The sequence below is a fragment of the Staurois parvus genome, unplaced genomic scaffold (assembly GCF_062004578.1).
Source record: "Staurois parvus isolate SC_StPar_1 unplaced genomic scaffold, SC_StPar_1.0 ptg000137l, whole genome shotgun sequence".
Lineage (NCBI taxonomy): Eukaryota > Metazoa > Chordata > Amphibia > Anura > Ranidae > Staurois > Staurois parvus.
This window is the reverse complement of record NW_028317933.1, coordinates 3,947,445-3,975,041: the sequence shown is the minus strand read 5'-3', so window position 1 is coordinate 3,975,041 and position 27,597 is coordinate 3,947,445. Positions and strand designations below refer to the sequence as shown.

At 42.7% G+C, this 27,597-nt stretch overlaps 1 protein-coding gene and 1 pseudogene across 1 annotated transcript in view; one reads left to right on the top strand and one right to left on the bottom strand.

Annotated features, from left to right (window-relative positions):
* The window catches only part of LOC149465757 (fer-1-like protein 4), a 213,680-nt gene extending 197,323 nt beyond the window's left edge, over positions 1–16,357 (top strand). Inside the window, exons 44-45 of the mRNA XM_089673264.1 lie at positions 3,364–3,464; positions 10,842–16,357. Coding sequence (XP_089529390.1) covers positions 3,364–3,464; positions 10,842–11,022 — 282 coding nt within the window. The 3' untranslated portion in view covers positions 11,023–16,357. The remainder of the gene's footprint in view (positions 1–3,363; positions 3,465–10,841) is intronic.
* Positions 16,358–26,125: 9,768 nt separating this feature from the next.
* Positions 26,126–26,253, bottom strand: LOC149465756 (U2 spliceosomal RNA; annotated as a pseudogene).
* Positions 26,254–27,597: the final 1,344 nt, after the last annotated feature.

Genomic DNA, 27,597 nt, shown 5'->3' with positions numbered 1-27,597 from the left:
GAATTGGGAGGCAGTGACAGAGCATTGTCACACTATAACAGGAAGTGCCTGACAAGGACCTTCCATTGTTGAATAACCAGGTTTTTTTTATTTTTTTTCTTTTATTTAACAACATCTCTTACAGTAATTAATCAAACAAGCAGGTATTCATTTAATGAGAGCTATAGACTTCAAAATATTGAAAATATTTAAAATAGTTAAACATGAGATTTTAGTGATTGGGATTACAAGTGCTTCAAGAGCAGTGACTGTGTCTTCTTGCTGTGATGGCGATACCTAGAGGCCCCCGCTACTGAGGACATGCTCGCAATGGTGATGTGCTCCACCATTACTAAGTTCACATGCATCTGATGCAGCTAGGTCACGGACAGAAATACCTTTTGGTTTCAGGATTTTCATACCTCAAAGAGACTGACGCCATTGCTCAGAGGAGATTTAGGCTTATATTCATGCTTTCTAACATTTAGAATCTCAGATCAGGAAAACGTCAATCCCTGCCCCATTTTTACACAGCGTCACACAGATTTTCCCAGCTAGCCCATAATAGATCAAAGCTACAATTGGCTTTGACTTCTCTGCAGTATAATTGAACAAAACAGCAAATTGTAGGGTGCTGAGCGGTGATACAGAACAGAATCACCCGGTACTCTGCTTTCTCTTGAGAGAATGTAACATCCTGCTCATTAAAGGGAATGTAAAGCCTTTTCGTTTTTTTTGTTCTTGTGCAATCATTTTTATAAAATAACTTTTCAAAGTCACAGAAGTTGCCAGAGTTAAAGGTTAACTCCACTTTCGTGGAAAAGAACAGCAAATAAAAAAAAATCTATAGCATATGCAATTGTAACACAACTCATATTGTAACTGAATGTTATTAAAAAATAGCTTTTATTCTCATTCTGCAGCGCTGTAGTTACCTGTAAAAATCTGATGCAATATGGCAATCTGGAGGCATTCTGTACATCAGTGGTTTTCAACCTGTGGGTCGCGACCCCTTTGGGGGTCGAACGACCCTTTCACAGGGGTTCCCTAAGACCATCAGAAAACACATATTTCCGATGTGTAAAGAGCAGCTACTGTGTAGAAAGCAGCTGCTGTGTTGAAAGCAGCTACTCTGTTAAAAGCAGCTACTGTGTTGAAAGCAGCAGTATTGGAGGTAAAACGACACTCATGAATTATAATTACTGGGTAAATAATTTTATGGTTGGGGGTCACCACAACATGAGGAACTGTATTAAAGGGTCGTGGCATTAGGAAGGTTGAGAACCACTGCTGTACATAGATGGTATATGGAATGCCTCCTAGAAATGTAATTTCCTGCTTGTGTGATTCTCTTATCGATTTTCTGTCAGAGTTTGGGCACCCTTGCAACAAAAATACTCCCAAAGGGAAATCACGTCTAAAGGGATGCAGACCCTGACACTTTCCTCATTAGAGCACTGCAATTGCAGCAGCTGACTGATAATTATAAAGTCACTCCCATTCACATTCATTCTGCACATGGACACAGACAAACAGCTATTTCTTCAGAATAAAAAGGTAGGAATCTGCAACAAGTTTTGTTAAATCCCTGCAATGTACAGAGATCACCCAGAGGGGAATGATTTTTTCTTCACAAAAATGTGATTACTCTTTAAATGTACAGTATAAGTAGTTTATTTAGGCAACATTTGGGAATATATACAGGTAGTGTATGCATCAGAGAGATCAATTAAGGAACAAAAGAAGAAAAAAAGCATTCAGGGAGGAGAGGAGGGGGGAAGGAAAGAACAGGTAGGAAAAGGACAGCAGTAGATTGGAGCTAGCCATGCGCAGTTGTTGGAGTGTGCCACTCATGTCAGAATTCGAGAAGGCAGGTGAGACCCTTCAGTTCCCCGACCTTCTTGAATTTAGGCATGGTGCCCTGAAGCTTTGCCGCCAATTTGGTCATTGATCAGAGTCCAATTAAATCTATTTTTAACTTCAGACACATGAAGGGTCTCAGACCATGCCAAGGCAACTATGTCTTGGCAATTGTTCATTTTGTGGCCATCAGTACAGTGTAAGTTGATGCTCTAAGATACCCTCAGCTTTTAAGTTTAGGAGTGCCTCACCCAGTTCTTGTTTGTGCTGAAGACTGCGCTGGACTGACTAGATTAGCCATTGGCCGTAGGTATGTGGTTGCGTGGGTGGGTAGGGTGAAGTACCTCCAATCAGTTGTACCCAATGGTGGACACTGGTGGTAAACCCTCTTAGGGTTTGGGCTGCTGCCTTTCTGGTATAGCCTTAAGGTCGTTTCCACACGTATACTTGGTATAGTAGAAGGGCTGCCCCTGGAATGACAGCGGTCACTCTGTCATTTTTTCCTTCGAAATCTGGAAAATATATAACCGACGTGGGAATTTTTCCCATTTAATAGCGTGCAACAACAGCCCCGACGAAGGGAGAGTCTTTTCTCTGAAATGTGTTTGCTTGATGTACTTGTTGTTACTGTCAATAAATGCTTCCTAATCTGCTTTCAAAAGTGCATTCTTTGGGACATCGGGCATTCCTTCTTTTCTACTATTCCAAGTCACACAGTTTTTGGGAAGCTATCTTTGGAGAAGAATATAGAGTCAACATAGCTATGACCATAATCCCTGGGCTACCAGACAGGACCATCATACAGTATATGATAAAATGTGTCTGGTTCTAGACAACTGTGGAAGAACTTGGGAGAGTGGACTTGGGCCGCACAAGCAAGATGGCTTGGCACGAGGTACCACCAAAGAAGTTCTTTGCAATTTGTTTCCACATTGGAAGCATTACAAACTTGGTCATACCCCATTCAGTGTTCAGTGAATCCCTAGCTGGATTCTAAGGTCAACTTCCCACCTCAATTTTTCTTTAAAATAAATATTCTGCAATTAATCTACACTTAAACCTCCACGTTCCTGCTTTCTTATCTTTCTTATTATTATTCCAGAAGAGTAGGGAAAGTGCAGAGACACAACATCCTACCTGGAAGCCTCCTCTTGGGTGTGAACCAGCCAGGCCGCATTCCACTCCTCCAGACAGATGTTGTAGGTACACCTGAGACCCTCTGCTACTGATAAATCGCTGTCACATCCTGTGAGTGCTCCCGGTCAGGTTGCCTTCCAGTCGGGCATGTTGTGCATTGCAGAACTTCTACTGCAATATATTTCTGTTACTCTGTACCTGGCCACTGAGTGTGTTCTGCCGCCACACCACACTGCACCTATTTGAATTGTATTTCAATATATTGAAAAAAGTGACGTGAGTTCAACTTAGGAATAATCAGGTTAAGCAAAACTAACCAGAAGCCATTTTATTTCTCTTTTAAGACTTAATTATTATTTGATAACAAAGCCTCTTTTCTTGCTATAGGGGAAAGTTGAAGCAGAGTTCCAGCTACTGACTGTGGAAGAGGCAGAGAAGAGTCCAGTAGGCCTGGGACGCAAAGAGCCAGAACCTCTGGAAAAACCCAAGTATGTATTAGCAATTGTATCATTTTGTAAGCCTTGTGTAAGCTCCAAGCCAGTCTGTGTGGATTTTATATATGGCAAAGTGTTCTCTCGGGCCAGCCAATTGGCTGCACAGGCCACCTACTCTGCATCATGATTGGAAGGGGAGAGAGTCACATGCTCCCCATACCCAGATGTACCTGAATTTCATTGCTTTGGCAAGCAAAGGGGGTGTCAGTGGAGCAAAGGGAAGATGAGTATTGGCAGCAAAGGGTTGGCCAATTAAAGTGTCAATTCAACTTAACAAAATATTCAGGCATATTGGGAAATTAAAAAAAAAAAAAAAAAACAGCTCTGGCTGAAAAGCTCATTTTGTCTTTTCTGGGCTGAACGATGGCCAGCATCATTCACCCCATTTCACGTCAGCCTAGGCTGTCTTGGGGTGCATCACTGTGTTAGCCTGGGCTCACAGCCAAGGGCGTATTTACCACAAGGCACTTGCCTAGGGCAGAATTTTTCAGGGGGGGCAGCACCTCCCCCCAGAAGACGGGATGAAAGAAGGGACACGTGTACCACGGGAACCAGGTGGGATCTGAGAGATGTTGCAGGCTGCTTGATGGTGCATGTAAAGCCTGACTCTTGCTCCCAGGGATGACCGGAGCTGTGAAGGTGAGTGTCTCTCAATCGTCGGGGGGGGGGGGGGGCGGGGAGTGGAAGGTTTTCCTGGGTGGGGGGGGGGGTATGGGTGTTTTTGGTCAGTGTCATTCTCTCTCCATGGGAGGGGGAAGGGGGTTGTGTTGGTTGGTGTCCATGGGGGGCAGACGATTTTTGTGTTGTTTAGGGCACCACAAAACCTAAATACACCACTGCTCACAACACAGTAATGCATAGTGAAGACCAGGGGCGGACTAACCATTTGGAAACTCGGGCAGTAGTTGAAAGTTTTAAAGCGTTACCATTTGGACTTGATGGGAAGGCTCTGGAGGCTGGTACAAGTATGTGCAGGTCAGGGGCGGACTGACCATTTGGAAACAGCCCGAGTGTTCGGGGACAGTAGGGGGCCCCATGAGATGCCCCTGCTACCTTTGTCATAGGCTTTTTTGAGTTTGGGCAAGGACACAGGGGCCCCATGATTCCCTATTGCCCGGGGGCCCCATGAGTTGTCAGTCCGCCCCTGGTGAAGACTGCTCGTGGCCACAACGGGTGATGGCCCAAAGATGTCATGTGACAGGCCAGGAGACTGCTGGATTTCAGCTTATGTATAAGAGGTATTTTTAAAGCTGAACTCCAGGTAGACATTAAAAAAAATAATCTTCATCCCTGCACCCCGCTATTAGATTTGGGGATTTGAAACTGAGCTGCGCATGCGCATCAGTCAGTGTATTAAAAAAAAATGTTAGCAATTGGGAGGTTTTATGGCAGAAATAACCAACAAACTCTTTTCTGCCATAAAAACCAACCTGCGGCCATTTTGTTTTAAATGAACCTTTAGTTGCACTTTAAGAGCACCTGTTGCTTGGCCAACATTGGCAAAGCATAGCATCACTTTAAGCCAAAGAGTTATCCCGGCATCTCAAGTGCCTTTATGCAGATCTTGTCTGTATTGATGCTTGTCATCTTTTTGTCAATATCCAATTCATTATCGCTACAGTGTGCTTTGCATTTCAAGCCATTGCTTACGAATTCCAGCTTTTGCTCTTGTTTTTAACACTTAAATTCATGAATGTGTGTGTAATGAGCTGTGTAAGCTGTGCAGGTGTAATGAGCTGTGCCTTATAATCATTTGTAAAAATCTGTCAGTTTACAAGTCAGTGAATGCAGGAAAAAGTGCATCTTATATTTGACCAGGACTTTAGTTTTCTTCATTTACCATCTGCATTGCTAAAATACTGTATTGCATACTGTGACTGTTATGCAGAGTTAAAGCTATACTCCGGGCAAAGAACCTTTCATTTAAAGTGTTGCTAAACCTACAACAGTAAAATCAGTCTGTATATGCAGTAAAGCATGCTTGTTATACTCTCTGTGGAACCTGGGGGGTTAATCCCTCTCACTGTGTAGAAAAGGCTGTTTGATCCTGTCTTCTCTGATCCTCCCCTTCTTCTACTGTCCGAAATCCCTCTGCTGATAGTACAGAGCTCTAGGAGGCACTCTGCACATGCTCAGTTTGGTGTGCATTGCTAGAGAGTTGTTTTTTTTTTTCTTTGGGAGGGTGCATATGATCAGCACAGGGCCAATCCAGACAGAGGGGAAGGGGTTATGCAGCCTCATAAGACAGTCACAGCACAATGAAAACAGCTCCTGCAAGCTTTAACCAGTTCTCAGCTGGACACTGATAGAAGTAACAAGACTGCTCTATTCTACTGATGAAAAAAGGTATTTAGCAGTTTATATTTATAAAATAATTGAATTTCCATGTTCTGTGTACTGTGGGAGACCAGATATAGTGAATGCAGGGTCCTGGGAGACCAGATATAGTGAATGCATTGTCCTCGGAGACCAGATATAGTGAATGCAGGGTCCGGGGAGACCAGATATAGTGAATGCAGGGTCTGGGGAGACCGGATATAGTAAATGCAGGGTCGTGGGAGACCAGATATAGTGAATGCAGGGTCTGGGGAGACCGGATATAGTAAATGCAGGGTCCTGGGAGACCAGATATAGTGAATGCAGGGTCCGGGGAGACCAGATATAGTGAATGCAGGGTCCGGGGAGACCAGATATAGTGAATGCAGGGTCCGGGGAGACCAGATATAGTGAATGCAGGGTCCGGGGAGACCAGATATAGTGAATGCAGGGTCCGGGGAGACCGGATATAGTGAATGCAGGGTCCGGGGAGACCATATATAGTGAATGCAGGGTCCTGGGAGACCAGATATAGTGAATGCAGGGTCCTGGGAGACCAGATATAGTGAATGCAGGGTCCTGGGTTTAGTAACACTTTAAATATATAGCCATAAACGATAGAAAATAGAAACTTTGTGTACACCGAATGTCCTTGGAAACACAGATATTCCTTTGTGAAAGTAGCAGTGACATTATCACTCTGCTGTACATAGTCTGTACAGAGATCAGAACTGTGGGAGGGGCTCAGCAGCTCCACCCACTACAGGCTGCCTGCAGAAAACTACAGTAGGGGCGGAGACCAGACTAGTCACCCTGCATAAGGGGTGAGAACAGCAGTGACTGGTCTTTATTACAGGAAGCTCCTGTATAGAGATAAAGTTTTACATTGGATTACTGCACAGATCTGGAAGAAATACACAAAGCACACCAAAATTCAAGGAAGAATACACACGGTTGTTATAATTGGAAATTATTTGCATATTCCATAGTTAAGCTTTAACTGACTTGATTACAGGATCAATGCATTGCTGTATTAGGCCTCACACACCTCCACCCCCCCCCCCCCCCCCACAACATAGGTGGTCGTTGTTTTTTTGGGGGGGTGAGTACCTTTTTCTGACAGGTAACCACACCCACTTACCCAAGCTTAGCCTGCCCCCCTCCCATCCACAATCTCCTGGGACAAACGTCCCAGGAGGCTGCGGGACCAACATGACAGCACGGCACGATCTTGCGCAGTGGGGAGTCAGCTGGGAAAAAGCAGGAAATCACAGCTGGCTCCCACATTCAGGATGGAGGTGCTGCGGATACGAAGATCAGTGAAGACAGCTTGGGCTGGTAAGTGTCTGTTTCATAAAAGTCAGCAGCTACATTATTTGTAGCAGCTGAATTTTATTTTTTAAAACTATTGGACTTCTTTAACAAGAGGTGGGTTTGTGCTACATAGAGTAACCAAATTTCTTGACATTTTTGAAAACATCACTAGTTTTCCCTTTTAGGTGGAAAGCCACTGTCTTGTTTGCAGTAGTAGTTTTTCTGTTTGACAAGGCCGCTAAATGAAAGCTTGTGTTAGCTGTTCTGCACCTTCTTTCCACCAAGTAGAAGCATCCGACCAGAGTGTCACCACTGGAGATGTCCCTAGTCCTTTTTCTTCTACTGCAGCCTTTCTCAACTTTTTCAACACAGAGGAACCATTGAAATATATTTTCTGTCTCAGGGAACCTCTGATAAAAATTACTATATCTACAACTCATGATACATTAATGTGACAGTCAGTGGGAAGAATCAGGGCTTTTTTTCTCCAAAAAATAGGTGCAGGAACTCAAACACACCCCGACCAGGGTCTTAAATGGGACAGTAAATACTAGGACTGCACTATGTACAGAGTGCATGGTACAGAGGTGAGCTAAGTATAGAGTGCAGGGTTCAGAGGTGCGCTAAGTACAGAGAGCAGGGTTCAGAGGTGCGCTTGGGACAGAGAGCAGGGTTCAGAGGTGCGCTTGGGACAGAGTGCAGGGTTCAGAAGTGCACTAAGAACAGAGTGCAGAGTTCAGAGATGAGCTACGTACAGTGTGCAGTGTTCAGAGATGCACTACGTATAGAGGGCAGGGTTCAGAGGTGTACTAAGTACAGAGTGCAGGGTTCAGAGGTGAGCTAAGTACAGAGCGCAGGGTTTAGAGGTGCGCTAAGTACAGAGCTCAGCATTCAGAGATGCGCTAAGTACAGACTGCAGTGTTCAGAGATGCGCTAAGTACAGAGTGCAGGGTTCAGAGGTGAACTAAGTACAGAGTGCAGGGTTCAGAGGTGCGCTAAGTACAGAGAGCAGGGTTCAGAGGTGCGCTTGGTACAGTGTGCAGGGTTCAGAGATGCGCTACGTATAGAGGGCAGGGTTCAGAGGTGTGTTAAGTACAGAGTGCAGGGTTCAGAGGTGCGCTAAGTACAGAGCTTAGCATTCAGAGATGCGCTAAGTACAGACTGCAGTGTTCAGAGATGCGCTAAGTACAGAGTGCAGTGTTCAGAGATGCGCTAAGTACAGAGTGCAGTGTTTAGAGGTGTGCTAAGTACAGAGTGCAGGGTTTAGGGGTGCGCTAATTATAGTGTAGTGTTCAGAGGTGTGCTAAGTACAGAGTGCAGTGTTCAGAGGTGTGCTAAGTACAGAGTGCAGTGTTCAGAGGTGTGCTAAGTACAGAGTGCAGTGTTCAGAAATATGCTAAGTACAGAGTGCAGTGTTCAGAGATGTGTTAAGTATAGAGTACAGTGTTCAGAGATGCACTAAGTACAGAGTGCAGCGTTCAGAGTTACTCTAAGTACAGAGTGCAATGTTCAGAGGTGTGCTAAGTATAGAGTGCAGTGTTCAGAGGTGTGCTAAGTATAGAGTGCAGTGTTCAGAGATGTGTTAAGTATAGAGTACAGTGTTCAGAGATGCACTAAGTACAGAGTGCAGCGTTCAGAGTTACTCTAAGTACAGAGTGCAATGTTCAGAGGTGTGCTAAGTATAGAGTGCAGTGTTCAGAGGTGTGCTAAGTATAGAGTGCAGTGTTCAGAGGTGTGCTAAGTACAGAGTGCAGTGTTCAGAGGTGTGCTAAGTACAGAGTGCAGTGTTCAGAGGTGTGCTAAGTACAGAGTGCAGTGTTCAGAAATATGCTAAGTACAGAGTGCAGTGTTCAGAGATGTGTTAAGTATAGAGTACAGTGTTCAGAGATGCACTAAGTACAGAGTGCAGCGTTCAGAGTTACTCTAAGTACAGAGTGCAATGTTCAGAGGTGTGCTAAGTACAGAGTGCAGTGTTCAGAGGTGTGCTAAGTATAGAGTGCAGTGTTCAGAGGTGTGCTAAGTATAGAGTGCAGTGTTCAGAGGTGTGCTAAGTACAGAGTGCAGTGTTCAGAGGTGTGCTAAGTATAGAGTGCAGTGTTCAGAGGTGTGCTAAGTACAGAGTGCAGTGTTCAGAGGTGTGCTAAGTACAGAGTGCAGTGTTCAGAGGTGTGCTAAGTACAGAGTGCAGTGTTCAGAGGTGTGCTAAGTATAGAGTGCAGTGTTCAGAGGTGTGCTAAGTACAGAGTGCAGTGTTCAGAGGTGTGCTAAGTATAGAGTGCAGTGTTCAGAGGTGTGCTAAGTACAGAGTGCAGTGTTCAGAGGTGTGCTAAGTACAGAGTGCAGTGTTCAGAGGTGTGCTAAGTACAGAGTGCAGTGTTCAGAGGTGTGCTAAGTACAGAGTGCAGTGTTCAGAGGTGTGCTAAGTATAGAGTGCAGTGTTCAGAGATGTGTTAAGTATAGAGTACAGTGTTCAGAGATGCGCTAAGTACAGAGTGCAGGGTTTAGAGATGCGCTAAGTACAGAGTGCAGGGTTTAGAGATGCGCTAAGTACAGAGTGCAGGGTTTAGAGGTGCGCTAAGTATAGAGTGCAGCTAAGTAGAGTGCAGGGTTCAGAAGTATGCTACTAACAGAGTGCAGGGTTCAGGGATACCCTACATAGAGAGTGCAGTGTTCAGTGGTGCACTATGTACAGTTCAGGAGTGCACTACACACAGATTGCAGAGTTCAGAGCTGTGCTATACAAAGGGTGCAGAGTTCAGGGCTGCATTATGTATTGAGTGCAGAAATCCAGACTGCACTATGTAGAGGGTGCAGAGTTCAGAGCTGTGCTATGTATATGGTGCAAAGCTCGGGGCTGCGCATTGTAGAGGGTGCAGAGTTCAGGGCTGTGCATTATATAGGGTGCAGAGTTCAGGGCTGCGCTGTCTATAGGGTGCAGAGATCAGGGCTGCGCTCTGTATAGGATGCAGAGTTTAGGGTTGCACTATATGTAGGGTGCAGAGTTTAGGGCTGCGCTATGTGTAGGGTGCAAAGTTTAGGGCTGCGCTATGTATAGAATGCAGTTTCAGGGGCTGTGCTGTGTATACAATGAAGACTTCGGCATGTCTTACTGTTGTTGCTGTGTCTGCTAAACCACCCAACTGGTCCTGCTACCTCCCTGAACACTGTAGGCTCTGTCTCTCTCACATCCAGTAGGGTGTCGGCATCCAGCCATCAGAAAACAGACGAGATACACCAGAGGGTGACGCCTGTCATGTGACACCCTCCTCCAGCCCATAACCACATTGTACTATGGGCTCCGGCATCTCCTTTGTCCTGCCCTGAGTGTAGGAGACAGAGGGATCTGTGCAAGCCACTGGTAAAACTACGGTGTCACATCTAAATGCAGATGGCGGACTTCTGTGTTTAGAAGTGAGAGTAATGAGCGGGGAGCAGCAGACCAGAGCCGGAGGTGGTGGAATGAAGTTCCGCCATGTTCCGGAGAAAAAAAAGCCCTGGGAAGAATGCTCCTTACAATTGTGGTCACTGGAAAGAATTGCCCCCTTGCAGATAGCTAAAAAGATCAGTGGTTTGAGTAGGAACTTATCTGAGAGGCAAAAATTGCTCATTGCTCAAGGAACTCCTAGCAACCCTAGAGTTCCATGGAACCCTGGTTTAGAAACCCTGCTCTACTGCCTGAAACACAGCACATAGCAGGTGATTTATATATACATTGATATTATGAGGTTTTTTTTCTTTCAGCCGCCCCAAAACTTCATTCAACTGGTTCGTGAACCCTCTAAAAACATTTGTTTTCTTCATCTGGAAGAAATACAAGAAGTACATCATTGCCTTACTCATCATCGCTATCCTGACCGTTTTCCTAGTCCTCATCCTGTACACTATGCCTGGATACATCAGTGAGAAGATCATCAATGGATAACGTCTTTCCTTATAATGGACGGTGTAAATAATCTGACTTCAATCTGTATATATTGTTTTGAATATCTCCTCTTCAGAGGAGAGCTACCTTTCTTGTGTTTACAGAAATATGATGCTCCAGTTGGATTAATGGCAGCGCATGGACATGGGGACTTGACATGGTTCTATAAGTGGTCTTGGCTAAGTGGGGTGTAGACTGGAGGACCATACTCTCGATCAGGGGCGGACTGACCATTTGGAAACTCGGGCACTGCCCGAGGGCCCAGGGTCAGTAGGGGGCCCCATGAGATGCCCCTGGTACCTTTTTCATAGGCTTTTTTGAGTTTGGGCAAGGACACAGGGGCCCCATGATCCCCTATTGCCCGGGGGCCCCATGAGCTGTCAGTCCACCCCTGCTCTCGATGTGGGTCTATCGGAGAGGGTCACACTTTATTAATTTTTTTTATATGGTTATTATCTCAGGTACAGTGATAATTAATTATTATTAATTGTCTCTGAAAGTCTGTTTTCTTTTAACAAAGCAAATGGCAAGACAAAAAACATGGTAGCCCACAGTGGCCAATCAATAAACACCAACTGCCGTTCTGACTATGATAACCTGCAGAGAGCTGAGATCTAATTGGTAGCTGTGAGTCATTGCGTTTAATTTTTTTGCACAGTTAAAGTCGAACTCCAGGCAAATGGAACGGTCTCCTAGATTGTAAGCTCTGAGGAGCAGGGCACTCCTATCCCTCTTGTATTGAACTGTATTGTCTCCCATTATATTGTAAAGCGCTGAGCAAACTGTTGGCGCTATATAAATCCTGTACAATAATAATAATGTAAAATATAGTAAAATCATGTATCAACAAATCATTATTATTTTTAAATGCAACTAATGTAAGTATAAAAATATAAACAAGAATTAGTTCTTGCTACTCCCACTACAGCAGAGCACAGACGGAGTGAGGGTAGGGAAGGTCTGTGAACATATCAAATATGCTCCATGCAAAGGTACTGATAGCAATAGACAGTAGAGTGAGACATAGGGTGATTATAGGCAAATAGGTTATTCACTTTACAGGGCAAGATGCAGTTTGCAATGGAATTTGCCCCAGAGCTTAGTGAATGTGGTGAAGTTTCACTTTGCAAAGAATACCCAATCATGTGCAAGGAAAAAAAAAACCACAGTATCTTTGCTTGCACGTGATTGGATGTTGGAAGTCAGCAGAGCTTCACCTCATTTGCTAAGCTCTAAGGTTAATTCCTTTGCAAAGTGCCTGTTTGTCTTTAGTAAATCAACCCCATGATCTCATCGTCTCATGCTGGAGCCCTGGTTCACACTGATGCGGTGCGGAATTCGCAGCGTTTTCTGTGCGAATTTCGCACCGCATCATCAGAATCGCACCTCATTCATGCGAATCGCTGCGGGTGCATATGTTAAGTTAACAACACCCCAAAAGCGGTCCACAAAATGCGGTGTGATGTGCAAAATTGGATCGCATAGGTGTGAATACCCATGCCATCTGATTCTAGTGCGGACCCAAAAAAAGGGTCCTGCACGTTTTTGGTGCGGGTGCGGTGCGATCAGAGCCATACAAAATGTATGGCTCCAATCGCAACGCACACAAATCGCATGTGACTTGCACAGGAATGCGGTGCGATTCCTGCGCGAATCACATGCGATATACCGCACCCAGGGGCAGACTGACCATTTGGAAACTCGGGCACTGCCCGAGGGCCCGGGGTCAGTAGGGGGCCCCATGAGATTCCCCTGGTACCTTTTTCATAGGCTTTTTTGAGTTTGGGCAAGGGCACAGGGGCCCCATGATCCCCTATTGCCCGGGGGCCCCATGAGCTGTCAGTCCGCCCCTGGCAGGAAGTGTTTATTGATTTTGTTTTTTGTTTTGTTTTTTGCTGCAGTTTACTACCGCTTTAATTGAGAAAAAGTTCTCCGCACAGCAATATAGATTTATCTGCTAATTCCATATATTGTTCCATTGCATCTCTATTATGGCCCCGAGTCATATATAATCCATAAGTATACCCATCACTCAAGTTGATAATAACATTAGTATCAAATATGTTTCCATTTATATGACTTGATACATTTCCCACTGATGTCGGCATCAACAAATATTTCCATTATATGATGTGATCCATTTTCCCTCGGCTATTATCTTTTCCATAGTCACTTTTAAACACACAGAGACAACATCAGCAATGATTTTAATCCCTTGCCTTTTTATGAATTTAGACAGATTTAGAGCCCATTCACTCTAGAACGTGTCTCATGCTGGTTTTCCTGAACTGCATGCAAATCGCACTACCTTTGCGGGTGTCAGGGCAATGTTAACGACACCCCAAATGCAGGTCACAAACGCAGTGCTTTTGCCTGCACCCGTACGTTTGTACCATGCGTTCCGGTTTTGATGCACTAATTTTGGTGTGGTGCGATTTCAGCCCATTGAAAATGAAATGAAATCGCACTGCACAGAACTGCATGTGAACTGTACAGGAACACGCAACGTTCCTGTGCAATTTCCTTTCAGTTCCTAGTGTGAATGGGCCCTCAAGGTTCATGCTGAGTACTTTAAATAGGTGATTAGTACATCACAGTACAATGGTGTGCATCAGGTGTACCAAGCTGTTCTGCGTCTTGTCTTGTAAAACGCTGCCTGTCTATAACTGGAATGTAAACGACTGACAGTAGTACATAAGAAATATTTGAAGTTCTTGTAATACTAACAAATGTTAATACAATGCATAGATTTGAGTTTGGAATCTCACATCTTCACATTCCCAGATTTGGCTTGTTAGATCCCAATTATAGAGATTTCACTAAAGCTGATCATACATATTACATGGCAGTTAGATGCACTGACCTACTTCCACCCAAAAGATATAGAACTGGCCACTTCTTGAATCCTTTTGCAGCCATTTCTACTATCAAAACTATATTCAAACCTGTTGAAATTGCAAATGGCAAAGGAAACCATAACATTTTGAAAAGGAAAAACTTGCTGAGGTCTTATAGGAACTGCTGTATTACTCAAACTAATACTCCCAAAGGTAATATTATTGTTTTGGGTGGAGTATGGTAGGCTAAGTCAACTGCTGGCATCTTATAAAGTAAGAGATCTCCTTTTCATTATTCCTTTCTGTGCACCTGTCTACCTGGAGTTTTAGCTGTTCCCATTCCTTCATTCTCATTAGCCATCACGTCAGATTTAAAGTGGAACTACACTGTATCTGAGCACCACAAACCAAAAACACTAGTAATACATTTTTAAAAATCAAAGCAAACTCCCCCATCCGTCCATATCTACATGCTTTATTTTGTTGGGAAATCACATTGAAAAATCCATGGCCATCTTGAGTAAGGGCATATGGTTCATGTAACATTTACGTCCTGGAATCCATTTGCCCTTAGCTCAGGCATACAGGCAGGGGGGGTGTGCTGAGGTTTGAAAGTCACTCCTCTCTACCTGAAAACACCTGGGATGTATGCAGGGGTGGACTGACCATTTGGAAACTCGGGCACTGTCCGAGGGCCCACGGTCAGTAGGGGGCCCCATGAGATGCTCCTGGTACCTTTTTCATAGGCTTTTTTGAGTTTGGGTAAGGACACGGGGGCCCCATGATCCCCTATTGCCCGGGGGCCCCATGAGTTGTCAGTCCGCCCCTGGATGTATGACATCATTTGTCTAGTCAAACAACAAAAGAGAAAAATTCCCGTCTCAACTTGCCAACCAGTCTTCAAACAAACCAAATTAACCTGTCTAACAGGGGTTTAGTTAGCACACATTTGGAATGCATGCGTAAGCTACAGAGCACCCTGATATTCTGTAGTTCCTAATGCTACAAATTTTGAGAGCCCCCATCAGGGCGGACTGACAACTCATGGGGCCCCCGGGCAATAGGTGATCATGGGGCCCCTGTGTCCTTGCCCAAACTCAAAAAAGCCTATGAAAAAGGTACCAGTGGCATCTCATGGGGCCCCCTACTGACCCCGGGCCCTCGGGCAATACCCGAGTTTCCAAATGGTCAGTCCGCCCCTGGTCCCCATAGTAGAGGCACATGTATTTAATGTATCGCCCACCCCCCCTTAAAGGTAGAGGAGTGCACTGGACACCCATCATTTGTCTAGGCCTGGAAACCAGAAAGTAACTGCACAAATGTGAAAAAAAGTTTCACACAAGTAAATATAATAGATTTTCTATCCATTTACTATTGCTAGCTTCATAAGGTTCAAAAAAGTCACTGTTGATTGAGAGAGTGAAGTTCCAGTTTAACATTGAGTAATGTGGTGTTGTGCCTATGGGCTGTAGAGGAAAAGAGGTGGCTTTCCTTGTATAAATATTATAATGATTTTTGAATTCCCATCATCCAAGGAAATTTAGTAATTATATAAAAGCTTGTTTATACAGGGAGGGTTCTAATGGTGCCAATGGCCGTGACCTACTGTCTGTTGTGAAGGAATCTGATTAGCCATACAGAAAGGCATTGGAGACTAGACATTGCCTCTGCCAGTCTTTATTCATTTGGCACAATTTAAAAAAAAAAACTTAAAACAGACAATGGGAGCCGCTCATGGTTGGAGGTACTGGTCCATAACCAACCACTGTGAGCGATGGCCGGGAACGGAGCTAGCCTCAGCTCCAAACTTTAGTGTAGCAAAGAGAGTGTCCTGCGCATCGTTCACAGACCTGTATTGGAGAAGTGAAAGGCAGCATCAGCCTGGGTCCAGCCAGGCCACGCCTCTAACACATTTCGCACTGACCCTCGGAATTTAGTCGGGGTGGAGTGAAACATGTTGGGGCAAGGCCTAGCTTGAGCCCAGGCTGAGAATGCCATTCACTTCTCCTAAACGGGTCTGTGTACAATGTGCAGCACAAGGACACTTTCTTTACTACAATCCTTTACAGGTCATTTACAGAGACACTGTCACATTAACTGTCACTTTAACTGTTACATTAACTGATTTTTCGTCTCTTTAACTGATTTGCAAATTGCCCTGCCATCTTCAAAAACAACATTAAAATGTTCATAGATTATAGCTAAACAACATCTGAGACTGCAGAAAATCATTTAAGAATACTTTTTATGTCAAAGAACCTTGTTCGAGATGTCATTAGGGAAATGCTAATACATACACGCATGGAATGTGGAATTCCACCTGATTAGTTTTGTTAATAGATATTTTTAATATAGGAAATTAAGTGTTTAATAAATGTGAAAATCTATGAATTTTATTTGAGAGTAATATATAATAGATAAGATTTCAAATGTATGTATTTAATTACTGCTGTACTAAATAAATTAAATAAAAAAAGCTATTGCTTTTTAATGCTGAATTTAGTCACGTCATTTTATTCTTGTCCCTCATTAATATGCTCTGAGTGCAGTTTAGATAAGGTAGGTGATATTCTGAGCTGCACATCAAAGGTAAATCAGCCAAGGTAGTGCAATATGGATCAGTCCATTGCTTGAAATGGAGAATAAAGTTTCCTGGTTTAGTAAAGATTATTTTTTCTTGCAAGCAGAAGAAAAAGAGGGCTTAAAGGATTAGTCCACCTAAAACTTATATTTCAGTTTTGGCTAGATTCTGGGTGCCTGAATCCCTTATCAGTTTTTTAGAGGAAACCTGTCTTTAGAAAAAAATACAGCAGTTGCTAATGCTCACTTTTTTCAGCAAATGCTAGTTGCTTGGTTATCTTCCACACTTTCAAATTTAGTGACCCTAACAAGCATGCTTATTAGAATGTAATTACAAATCACAACTCATGCTTTGTATCAGTGCTGGATTTATAAGGGGGAAAAGGGGCAACTGCCCTGGGCTTCCTGGCAAAAGGCCCCCCTCCCTCCCCATACAAAAATAACATAAAACAATATAAAAACATTATAGAAAAAAATAAATAATAATACAATAGTATAAAATATAAAATTTAAAAAAAAACTTTCTTTTAATAAAAGTATCTTGTAAAGTAATATATTGCTGGCCATAAAATGTAAAAGTTTTTACTTTGGACTGGCATATTGTATCATTTTTAAAAACGAATTTTGGCAGCTCAAGCGAACCACACATTACATTAATGTAAACCAATTCTGTGTATGAGAGACCCCCCAAAAACTTGAAGTGCCCTAAGCTCCCCAAGGTACAAATCTGGCCCTACTTTGTATAATTCTACCAAATCTGTGCATCAGAAAGTATCAAAACCACTAAATAAGCATGAGAGGTGTAGCGCACCTCCTAAAGAGCCATTGGTGTATGTAGTCCTATTTCCCACTTAGAGCACACATAGCCAGGCACAAAAATGTTTTGCCCTCTTCCACTGGTTTCAAACAACAGTCTAGGGGTTTCTTTTTGAATATGTATTGGGAACAATGAATTTGGATATAGAGAGGGAGCATGGGATACCCCATAAAACTGTGGAACTGAACAACTCAAGGGACTCCTCAACGTCTGGCTGCACTGTATACAACTTCTGGCTGTACTGTGCAGAAAAAAATAATATCCCACATGATCTCTATGCTGATGGTGACCTGTACTCCTTCCAGAGTTTAAAAACTATACTCAGTCACTACACTTCAGCACTGGGATCACTTACTCACATAGCCACAGGATCATCGGTTGCCCTGCCAATATCCACTAGGATCCTAGGGAACAGCCCAGTAGTGATACATATCACCAAATCTTACTCCATATCTCCTTAGACTAGCATTCAGAGGTAATGTGCCTGAGATTTCTCACTGTAGACATACAACTATGAGGCTATAGTCACAGAAGTGCCTAGACACTGTCATATACCATTAAGTGTACTGATATTTTTCAGGGGGAATTCCAGAGAAAGGGAAACATATTCATGGTACGGCTGAGGAAAAATTAACATTTCTAGATGTTTGCTATAAGATATCAAATCTTTACTTTTTGAGTTAAGGTCCACCTTAAGTCTTCTGGAATGTGGCTTGTAAATCATAAAATACATAATGAGTAATTGAATTTTATATTATGTTAGGTTTTACAACAGAAAAATTATGCCGTTGTTTATAAAAAAACAAGAAGGTAGATAAGGTAGATAAAAACAAACTTTATTCAAAACCATTCTAGAGGAATATGGGTAAAGACAAACTTTACTCAAAACTGTCATATAGGAAGGTAGGTAAAGAACAACTTTACACACAACTGTTCTAAAGGAAAGTAGGTAAAAGCCAACTTTACTCAACACTGTCATAGAAGAAGGTAGGTGAAGACTAACTTTGCTCAAAACTGTTCTAAAGGAAGGTAGGCAAAGACCAACTTTACTCAAAACTGTCAAAGAGGAAGGTAGGTAAAGACCAACTTTACTCAAAACTGTTCTAGAGAAAGGTAGGTAAAGGCCAACTTTACTGAAAACTGTCATAGAGGAAGGTAGGTGAAGACCAACTTTACTCAAAACTGTTCTAGAGGAAGGTAGGTAAAGACCAACTTTACTCAAAACTGTGCTAAAGGAAGGTAGGTAAAAGCCAACTTTACTCAACACTGTCATAGAGGAAGGTAGGTGAAGACTAACTTTGCTAAAAACTGTTCTAACGGAAGGTAGGTAAAGATTGACTTTACTCAAAACTGTCATAGAGGAAGGTAGATAAGTACAACGTTACTCAAAACTTTTCTAGAGGAAGTAGGTAAAATCCAAGTTTACTTAAAACTGTCATATAGGAAGGTAGGTGAAAACAACTTTACTCAAAACTGTTCTAGAGGAAGACACTGTAGGTAAAGACCAACTTTACTCAAAACTGTCATAGAGGAAGGTAGATAAGGGCAACTTTAGTCAAAACTGTTCTAGAGGAAGGTAGGTAAAAGCCAAGTTTACTCAAAACTGTCATAGAGGAAGGTAGGTGAAGAAAACTTTACTCAAAACTGTTCTGAAGGAAGGTAGGTAAAAACCAACTTTGTAACAGTGTAAAGAGGAACTAAACTCTAGAGGCTATGCCCAAAAAAACAGGTTGAGATCAAAGGTTTACTCACCAGTATTGCCTGTGGTCTCCCAGATGATCTTTACCTTTACTAACTTTGTGAAGACAGTCATCTTGGTATAGGCAGGGTTTTGCTTCCTCGTGTCTGAGCAAGGAGAACAGGGAACAGCCCAGTAGTGATACATATCACTAAATCTTACTCCATATCTCGTTAGATTAGTATTCAGAGGTAATGTGCCTGAGATTTCTCACTGTAGACATACAACTATGGGGGCTATAGTCACAGAAGTGCCTAGACACCGTCATATACCATTAAGTGTACTGATATTTTTCAGAGAGAATTCCAGACAAAAGGAAACATATTCATGGTACAGCTGAGGTAAAATTAAAATTTCTAGATGTTTGTTATAAGATATCAAATCTTTACTTTTTGAGTTAAGGTCCACCTTAAGTCTTCTGGAATGTGGCTTGTAAATCATAAAATACATAATGAGCAATTGAATTTTATATTATGTTAGGTTTTACAGCAGAAAATAATGCCGATGTTTATAAAAAACAAGAATTCAGCATCAGTTTTGGCCAATCAGGGAGCCCTATTGCCACAGGCACTGCTTGCACTGCTGACCTCCGAATCAATGATCAAATGGCACCTTTCATGGATCCATCAGAAAGGCTAACAGAACAATAGTGGCTCTTTTATTGTGTTTAAAAAAAAAAAAGCCATAAATTTGGCGATGTTGAGAAATCCATTGATTGAAACAGCATGCAGTCCCTTCATCTCATGCAAACAGCACACCATATACATTAATATGTTAGAGGTCTATATTGGCAATATTCCAGAAGCTGAACATCTGTTGCTGAACAAAGACGTTATCTCTGTCCAGCTCAGCTATCAGATTACTACAAACCTACACTACTACTTGTCAAACAGATAAAGGTACCAGCATGATATAGAGACAAAACCTGGCTAGTAGATTTTTTTAACCACTTGCCACTCACGAGCAGTACATGTACTGCTGGCGATTGGCACAGCCAGGCCAGGCAACATACTAGTACGTCGCGCCCAGTGGTGTTTTTAGGTTTTGTGCTGCCCTAGGCAACACAAAATTTGGATGCCCCCCATGGAGAGAGCCTGACACCAACCAACACTACCACCCTCACCCAATAGAGCCTTCCACTACCACCACCCTCCATACACCAGCCACCCCCCTGAGAGATCCCACTCACCTTCACAGCTCCAGGCATCCCCTGGAATGAGAATCATGCTCTGCATACACCGTCAAGGAGCCCGTAGCCTCTCTTGGATCCCACCCGGTCCCCATGACGCGTGTGTCCCTTCTCCTGTCTCTTCTTCCAGGGGGCAGCGTTGCCCCCATGAAAAATGCCACCCTAGGCAAATGCCTTGTTTGCCTTGTGGTAAATACACCCCTGGCCACGCCCCCTGCCGACCTGCACTGTGTTTGGACACAGCACGAGTTTGGCAGCTGATTTCATACAATGAATTTGGCTGAAATCAACTAATCGTCTGTGTCCAATTACACACAGAGTTGTGCGTTTACAAAACAGGGAACTCTGTGTACAGGGAACAGTGATCTGGCTGTTTATTCTCCCTGCAGGGAGAGTAAAGAGCCATACAGTAAAGTAAAAGCAGCACTTATAACACACATTACACATTGGTAGGCACACAATGAACCCCTTGATTGCCTCTAGATGTTAATTACTTCCAAGGCAGTGTCATTAGTACAGTGACACTGTACAGTATTAGCACTGATCACTGTATTAGTGTCACTATTGATGTCAGTGTCAGTGTATCTCCCAGTCAGTGTCAGCTAGCACCAGATTGCCTGCACAACTATCACAGTCCCACTATAAGTCACTGATCACCGCCATTATAGCATAATTGCTGTATAAATTCCAGTATATATACCATAGCTTGTAGAATCTATAACTTTCACACAAACCAATTAATATACACTTATTGAGATTTTTTTTACCAAAGACGTAGCAGATTACATTTTGGACTAAATTTATAAAAAAAAATTTTATTTTTTTATTAGATATGTTTTATACAAAAAAGTGGAATATATTGGTTTTTTTCCCCCCAAAATGTTCAGTTTTTTCATTTATATAATAAAAAAAAAAAACCAGTGTTGATCAAAAACCACCAAAAAGAAAGCTCTATTTGTGTGAAAAAAAATATATACATTTAATTTGAGTATAATGTTGCATGACCAAGCAATTACCCTTTAAAGTAGCACAGTGCCAAACTGGAAAATGGCTTGGTAATGAAGGGGGTAAAACAAATATTATTTGCAACATTTGATGACCAGATGAATTTTGTTTGAAAGTACTTCAAAATTTTGTTTGCTTTGATTTTGCGATCAATGCCGGGATAAACATAACTAACTTTACAAAAGCTCCCTCCCCCCCTCCTAACACCGATGCTGACCAAACTCTGTAAGAAGTTTGCTCCAGTTTGGTCACGTGATCCGGCTCCCCTGTGTCAGCCAGCAGCAGCTGCAGGAGAAACGATGGAGAGCAGTCATTGGAAGGGCTATAGCAGGGCTCAAAATTTCAAATCCTGAGCTACCAGCCAGACCTTAAAAGTAACTCGCCCCTAAACATGCCCTCGTAAATTATTCCATGAAATGACGCTGTTTAATGTTTTATGCAGAATAAAATTACAAGAATAAATATTAACCACTTGCCGTCCGCCTGCTGTTTATAAATGGCAGGGCGGTGGCACTATAGGGGCGGGTTGCCGTTCATAAACGGCACCCGCCTTTTCTAGCTGTGCGCGCTCCCTGGGAGCGCGCAGCACCGCGATCCTGTGCCCGCTGTGTCCTCCGGACACAGTGAATCACACATCGTTGGACGGGACCTCTATACGAGGTCCCGAACATGTGATCACTGATTGGCCAATCAGTGATCACATGCAAAGTAGTAAGCACTTCTGACATCATTGCTTACTACGTGTGAAATCTGTGAATGATCACAGAGGTCACATGGTACAAGGCTATTCACAACAGCCTTGTACCATGTGACAAGGTGTGACCAATCACAGCTCACTCAGTATTTCTCAATGGCTGCAAGAATGCAGACAGAGAGAAAGAGAAATGATTGCTTTTACATCCTATATCGGTGTAAAAGCAATCACTGTAAAAAAAAAAAAAAAAAAATTTCATCACCCCCCACAAGTAGTACAGTGTCACCATGGTGACACTGTACTGCTAGGGTGACAGTATGTAAAAAAAACAAAAAAAACATAAATAATAATATAAAAAAATAAAATAAAAATGTAAAAAAAATGTTTAAAAATTATAATGTTTGGTTATAAACTAATTTGGCTTATTTTTTTTTTACTAAAAATATAACGGAATACATTTTGGTCAAGATTTATGATGAAAGATTATTTATTTTCAAAATAGCAAAGCATAGCAAAAAAAATTTAAATCCCAGCGGTGTATAAATACCACCAAAATAAAGCTTTATCTGTCTCAAAAAAATGGTAAAAAATTCATATGGGTACAGTATTGCATGACCGCGCAATTGTCATTCAAAGTGTGATAGCGCTGAAAGATGAAAATTGCCCTGGACAGGAAGAGGGTAAAAGTTTCTGGACAGGAAGTGGTTAAATAAACACCCATCAGGTGTCCACTTTTACATCAGGTGTCCCATCAGAGCTGGTTGACACAAGGGAGAGCATGTGACCGGACCAGAGCGGGCCTGAAAATAGGTAAGTATACAGATCTTTCTTACACAGGCTAGTAAAAGTAGGTTTTAGGAGGGGGAGGGGAGATTTTTAAGATTAGTTAGATTTATCCTGAAATTTTACTTTATTTCTCAAATGAAAACAACATTCACTGTTAGAAATTTGTTCATTCGATAAAAAATCTCCATTCTGCTCATTTGAATTTTCTGGCCGCTCCAGTTGAAAACAAACTACAATTTGATCCCACTAATGACTTGAAATTTCAACTAAAACAGCAGCCAGCAGCCTACGGCACACTTCTCATTTAAAGTATGTACTACTGTCCCTTGTGCTGTTTTTCTTTTTTACATTTTTGGAATTCAGCTTTAAATTTATAAATTCTGGTTTACTGCTAGACAGGACAAAAAATTCACAAAAGAGACAAGAATGGGGGCACATACCATGATTACACAATGTGTGGACAGGGAGGCCATACAGAGTCATAAAGGGAGTGAGCCTTGGATAAATAGACCCAGAAAAATCGAAGGATCTCTTGATGTGCAAGTAAATAAAATACAATTGAATGTAAGGCTCATTACACCTGAAGTGATACAAGGATAAAATCAATGAGAACTCATGTAGGACATAGGCAAGATGTGTGTTTAGGGTGTCTGGACAGATATTCTAATTATGAATAATGAGACCATTTCATAAGGTGTTGTCTCCTAGCCTGACTGCCTCAGGACAGTGGCCATGTTGGTTTAGATTTGTATTACCGAAATAGGTTCTTTGTGAGGATAGCGGCACTGCAATTCTTTTGTATTGTCCAACCCTGGACTAAACATTGGGCAAATTTTGGAGGTGTTGTGATGTAATGAGTCTTAATAAGACCTATAGTATTTTAAAGCTGAACTCCAAGCAAGCTGTTAAATGCACAGATGAGATATGGACATATACAAGAGCTATCCTACCTACCAAAGAATTTGTATTTATGTGTAGCTTTGCTCCCTGAGGAGCCGCTGGATTTTGGGTCCCCCATTGACTGCACAGCCAGGCAACACACATTTTTCCAGCTGGCATTCTTGGTCAATAACCAGTCCTTGGGCTTGTTTTTATGTTTTATTGAGGGAATATAAACTTGGATGGGGATAAGGAGTTATGAGATGCCTAACCTGGAGGACAACATCTCCATGTACAATTTGGACAACAAAATGGATCAGCAGCAAATATCCAATATGCTTTTAGGAGCTCTATGTCCTCTTAGTATAAATAGCAAAGTTCCAACTGTATGCAGGAGCTCTATGTAGAAAATACCAGCCCACCTGGCTTCTATGACTGAATCCAAGAGCAAGGGTGGGGTTAAGGTAAGTTGTGACACTGTCCCTTTTTAGGCTAGCTAAATATTGCATTTGGCTGCCATCTCCCTTTGTTGGCTCTGGGGGTGGTATTTTGAGGTACTCACATTGTCCCAAAATCCTGCTGCTCGGCAAAGACTGCTGTTCAGACCTCCTGCTGTACAAGTCCTCCTATGCCATACAGAGTGTCCCCTGGACGAGACTGAAGGGTGGTGAAGATCCCTCTGATCAAACTGCTCCTTTCCTTCCTTCCTCAGCTCCTGCCTGGAGGCAGAGCCCCCACCCCTGGGCTCCCCTCCAGGCCTCACAATACTCGACACAGCACTCCATACTCCAACCAGAAACCAACCCCTACTGGCTAATCACCCTAATTTTATATGGGCACATCCTACCACTCTGCCAGGCTGGTATGCACTGCATAGCACCGCATACTAGCACATTATGGCAGACTTACCTGTATAACGAAGCACTCCTGTGGTGCACTCTCACTGCTGACAGGGCTTCCTTCCTCATCCAGTCTTCTTTTCAGGTTTGCGGGCCCCGGCCCTTTGAATGATCTAGCCACATTGAAGTCACTCCCCTGCATGCGCATGGGAGTCAGGGCTGCAGCACAGCGCTCTGAGTTGACAGCATACTCATACGGTGTATGGAATTAAGATGGCTCTTTCCATTATGAGAGACATTTTCTCCCTGCAGACATTTCGTTACCTCTTGGATTTTGTTCCTCAGCTCTCTCTTCTCTCCAACTGGATAGCACAGATATGAACTCCTTCTCACACTTCTTCCATGCGGAATTCCAAAGCTGGAGACACGTAGTGTGTACTGGGTTCCACCAGCTCAGTAATCATCACCTCATCTCAGTGATACTAGTAAGCATGTTTAAATCTTCATCTCCCTTCTTAGTTTTGTATACCAGAAAACTCTGTACCATTTTTATCTGTGCTTTAATGCTCCCAGGCCTCATTCCATCTTTCCGTGTCTTCTTGGCAGGGTCCCTAGCATAACATAATGGGACCCAAGTTTGGGTACCGATCATTAGGGAAGGACCTCAAGCACACAGGCTCTAGTGCTCGCCTCCATCACTTATTTCAAGCCACCTTAGCTTCTCGAATGGCTGCTATATTGCACTTAGACATTAGTCCTGTGGTCGCTGGTAATAATAGCCCAACTCTTATAAGGTAACCTTGACCCCTTTTAGGACACTGCATCTCCTTTATGCTTTGCCTTGGCCCCTGATGTGCCTTTGTTATGTAAAATGCCATGCATGCACCCCATTTATGTATACTTGAATCACTTCAGAGCAGGCAGAACTTGTAAACAACAGAACTGGTGATGATACTTTATCCATTACATCTTCAAAGTACAATTCTTGTTAACATAATTCCACAGTCATTGACTCCTCTAGCTCCTGGTACCTCCTGTTTCCATTGCCCCATAATAGCTCATAGCTCAATAAGGAGAAGGTCCATAATGTCCATGTCCTAGGAACCCCAACTGGGTTCTCACCAAGGGGAGAATGATTAGGCAAAGTTCAATCACATAATGACATAATCTCCTTTCTAGTTCCCATACATGGTGTAAGTGCTGGCAAAGCTGCTCTTCTCTTATATTTATCTCCACCGATAGGGGTTAGCACCAATGAACACCTGTGAAAGGAATAGTGTGCTTAACCTTTCCTTCCCTGGAGGAAGCAGTTAAAGACACAGTATAGCAGTCAATTTTTAATTTCTAGCTTTTCGATGTGGTGCTTTGTTGAAGCCCCTATAAACAAAAAAAGTAAAAGATTTAAAGTGAAATTACAGCACACAAAAAAGTGCCCAGAGGGTACAGTATGGCCAGTCCTCTGAAGGGAAATGGCCTCTAACCCTGAACCTTCCAAGGAGCAAGGCTCCTGATAGAGGCAAAGTACGGCATGGTCTACCTAGGCTAAAGCCAGTTGGACCATACTCCTTAGGGACCAGCTGAGTCTGGTTCGCCAAGTACTTTCTGAGGGGCTCTCCCAAAGAGAGATCCCTCCGGATGGGGAGAGCCAAAAGACCCAAAAGCCACAGAACCTCCCCTTGACATCAGGGCAGACCCTCCCCCCCCCCCCTCCCAATTACCTGCACATTCCATCTCAGCACAAATGCAGCCCCAATCAAATCAGAAAGACATTAGAAGTTAGGGAGAGCTCTTCCATCAACTGGGGAAAACTGAAAACTGATAAGAACAGATACTACACTTGATCTTAGTCAAAAGGCAGAGATGTGACATACAGTCAGGTCCATAAATATTGGGAGTCTCATCTTGAGAGTTGACAGCAACAGATTTCAAATGCAAATAGCACACTTGAAATGAACTCTGGACCTTTTATATGCTCATTGTAATTGGGATAATGAGGGAATAACACACACCTGGCCATGGAACATCTGAGAAGCCAATTGTCCCATTACTTTTGGTCTCTTAACAAGTGGGAGGCACATATGCAAACTGTTGTAATTCCTACACCGTTCACCTGATTTGGATAAATACCCTCAAATTAAAGCTGACAGTCTGCAGTTAAAGCACATCTTGTTCGTTTCATTTCAAATCCATTATGGTGGTGTATGGAGCCAAAAATGTTAGAATTGTGTCGATGTCCCAATATTTTCGGACTTGACGGTATAGTATAGCAGTCAATACAAAATAAAACATTTGAAAAAGCAACAAAGACATAATACGAAAAAACAATTTTGGCTAGGTTCACAATAGTGTGGGCTGAATAAAATGTGCAGCAATTTAAGAGATGTGTGGTTGGACCATTACTGCACTGCACTATGTGGTTCTCCTGTAGCCGTGTTTTCTGAAAAGGCGCAGGGACCTATTTCCTGCATTTTGTGGAGGGTACAGCAGCCCATTCAAATGCATGGGCTGCTATGCCTGAGCAAATAGGGCCGTAGGGAAACCGGGTAGATGTGAAGCAGGGCTTTAGGCACCTGCCTATACCTTTAGGAATATATTTTTGAGAAGGACATAAGCATTCCAGTATATAGTGATCCCTGTTCTTTTGTCACCAATCTTTTGGTGGACGTTCCTTAGAGATATAAGCATTCGAAAATTTCCCTAGGAAGGGGGCAAGATTTTTCCACCAGGAAAGTAAATCTTGATTGGCTAGAAGTCTAGCTAATTAGAAGTGGACTTCATGCTACGTGCAGTTTATTTTCTTCTGAATGTGAAAATGTTTTCGACACTGAGAGGACCAGAAGACGGACACCAAAACTATATTTTATTGTAACAGGTCTACTTCATTGTGAACAGACAGGAAGGTGCTTTCACTAGCGCCCTCCCTGATTGTGACACAAATTTCTTGTGCTTGTCATGTGACCCAACACATCAGTGCCAATTGGCCACTACTGATTCCTTTCTCACTCCAGACATTGCCAAATTTTTAATTAATCCTTATAATCATTTCCCATCTGCACATTTGCAATTTTTCTCTTACTGGATTAATTGCTTATTATTTTATTTCTACAGTGTACAATTAATTTCTGGTGTATGTTATAATGCTGCAATGGTAACACACTTAACAGGGAGAAGTGCACTTGGCTCCTGTTACTTCAAAGGGCATTATTACCCA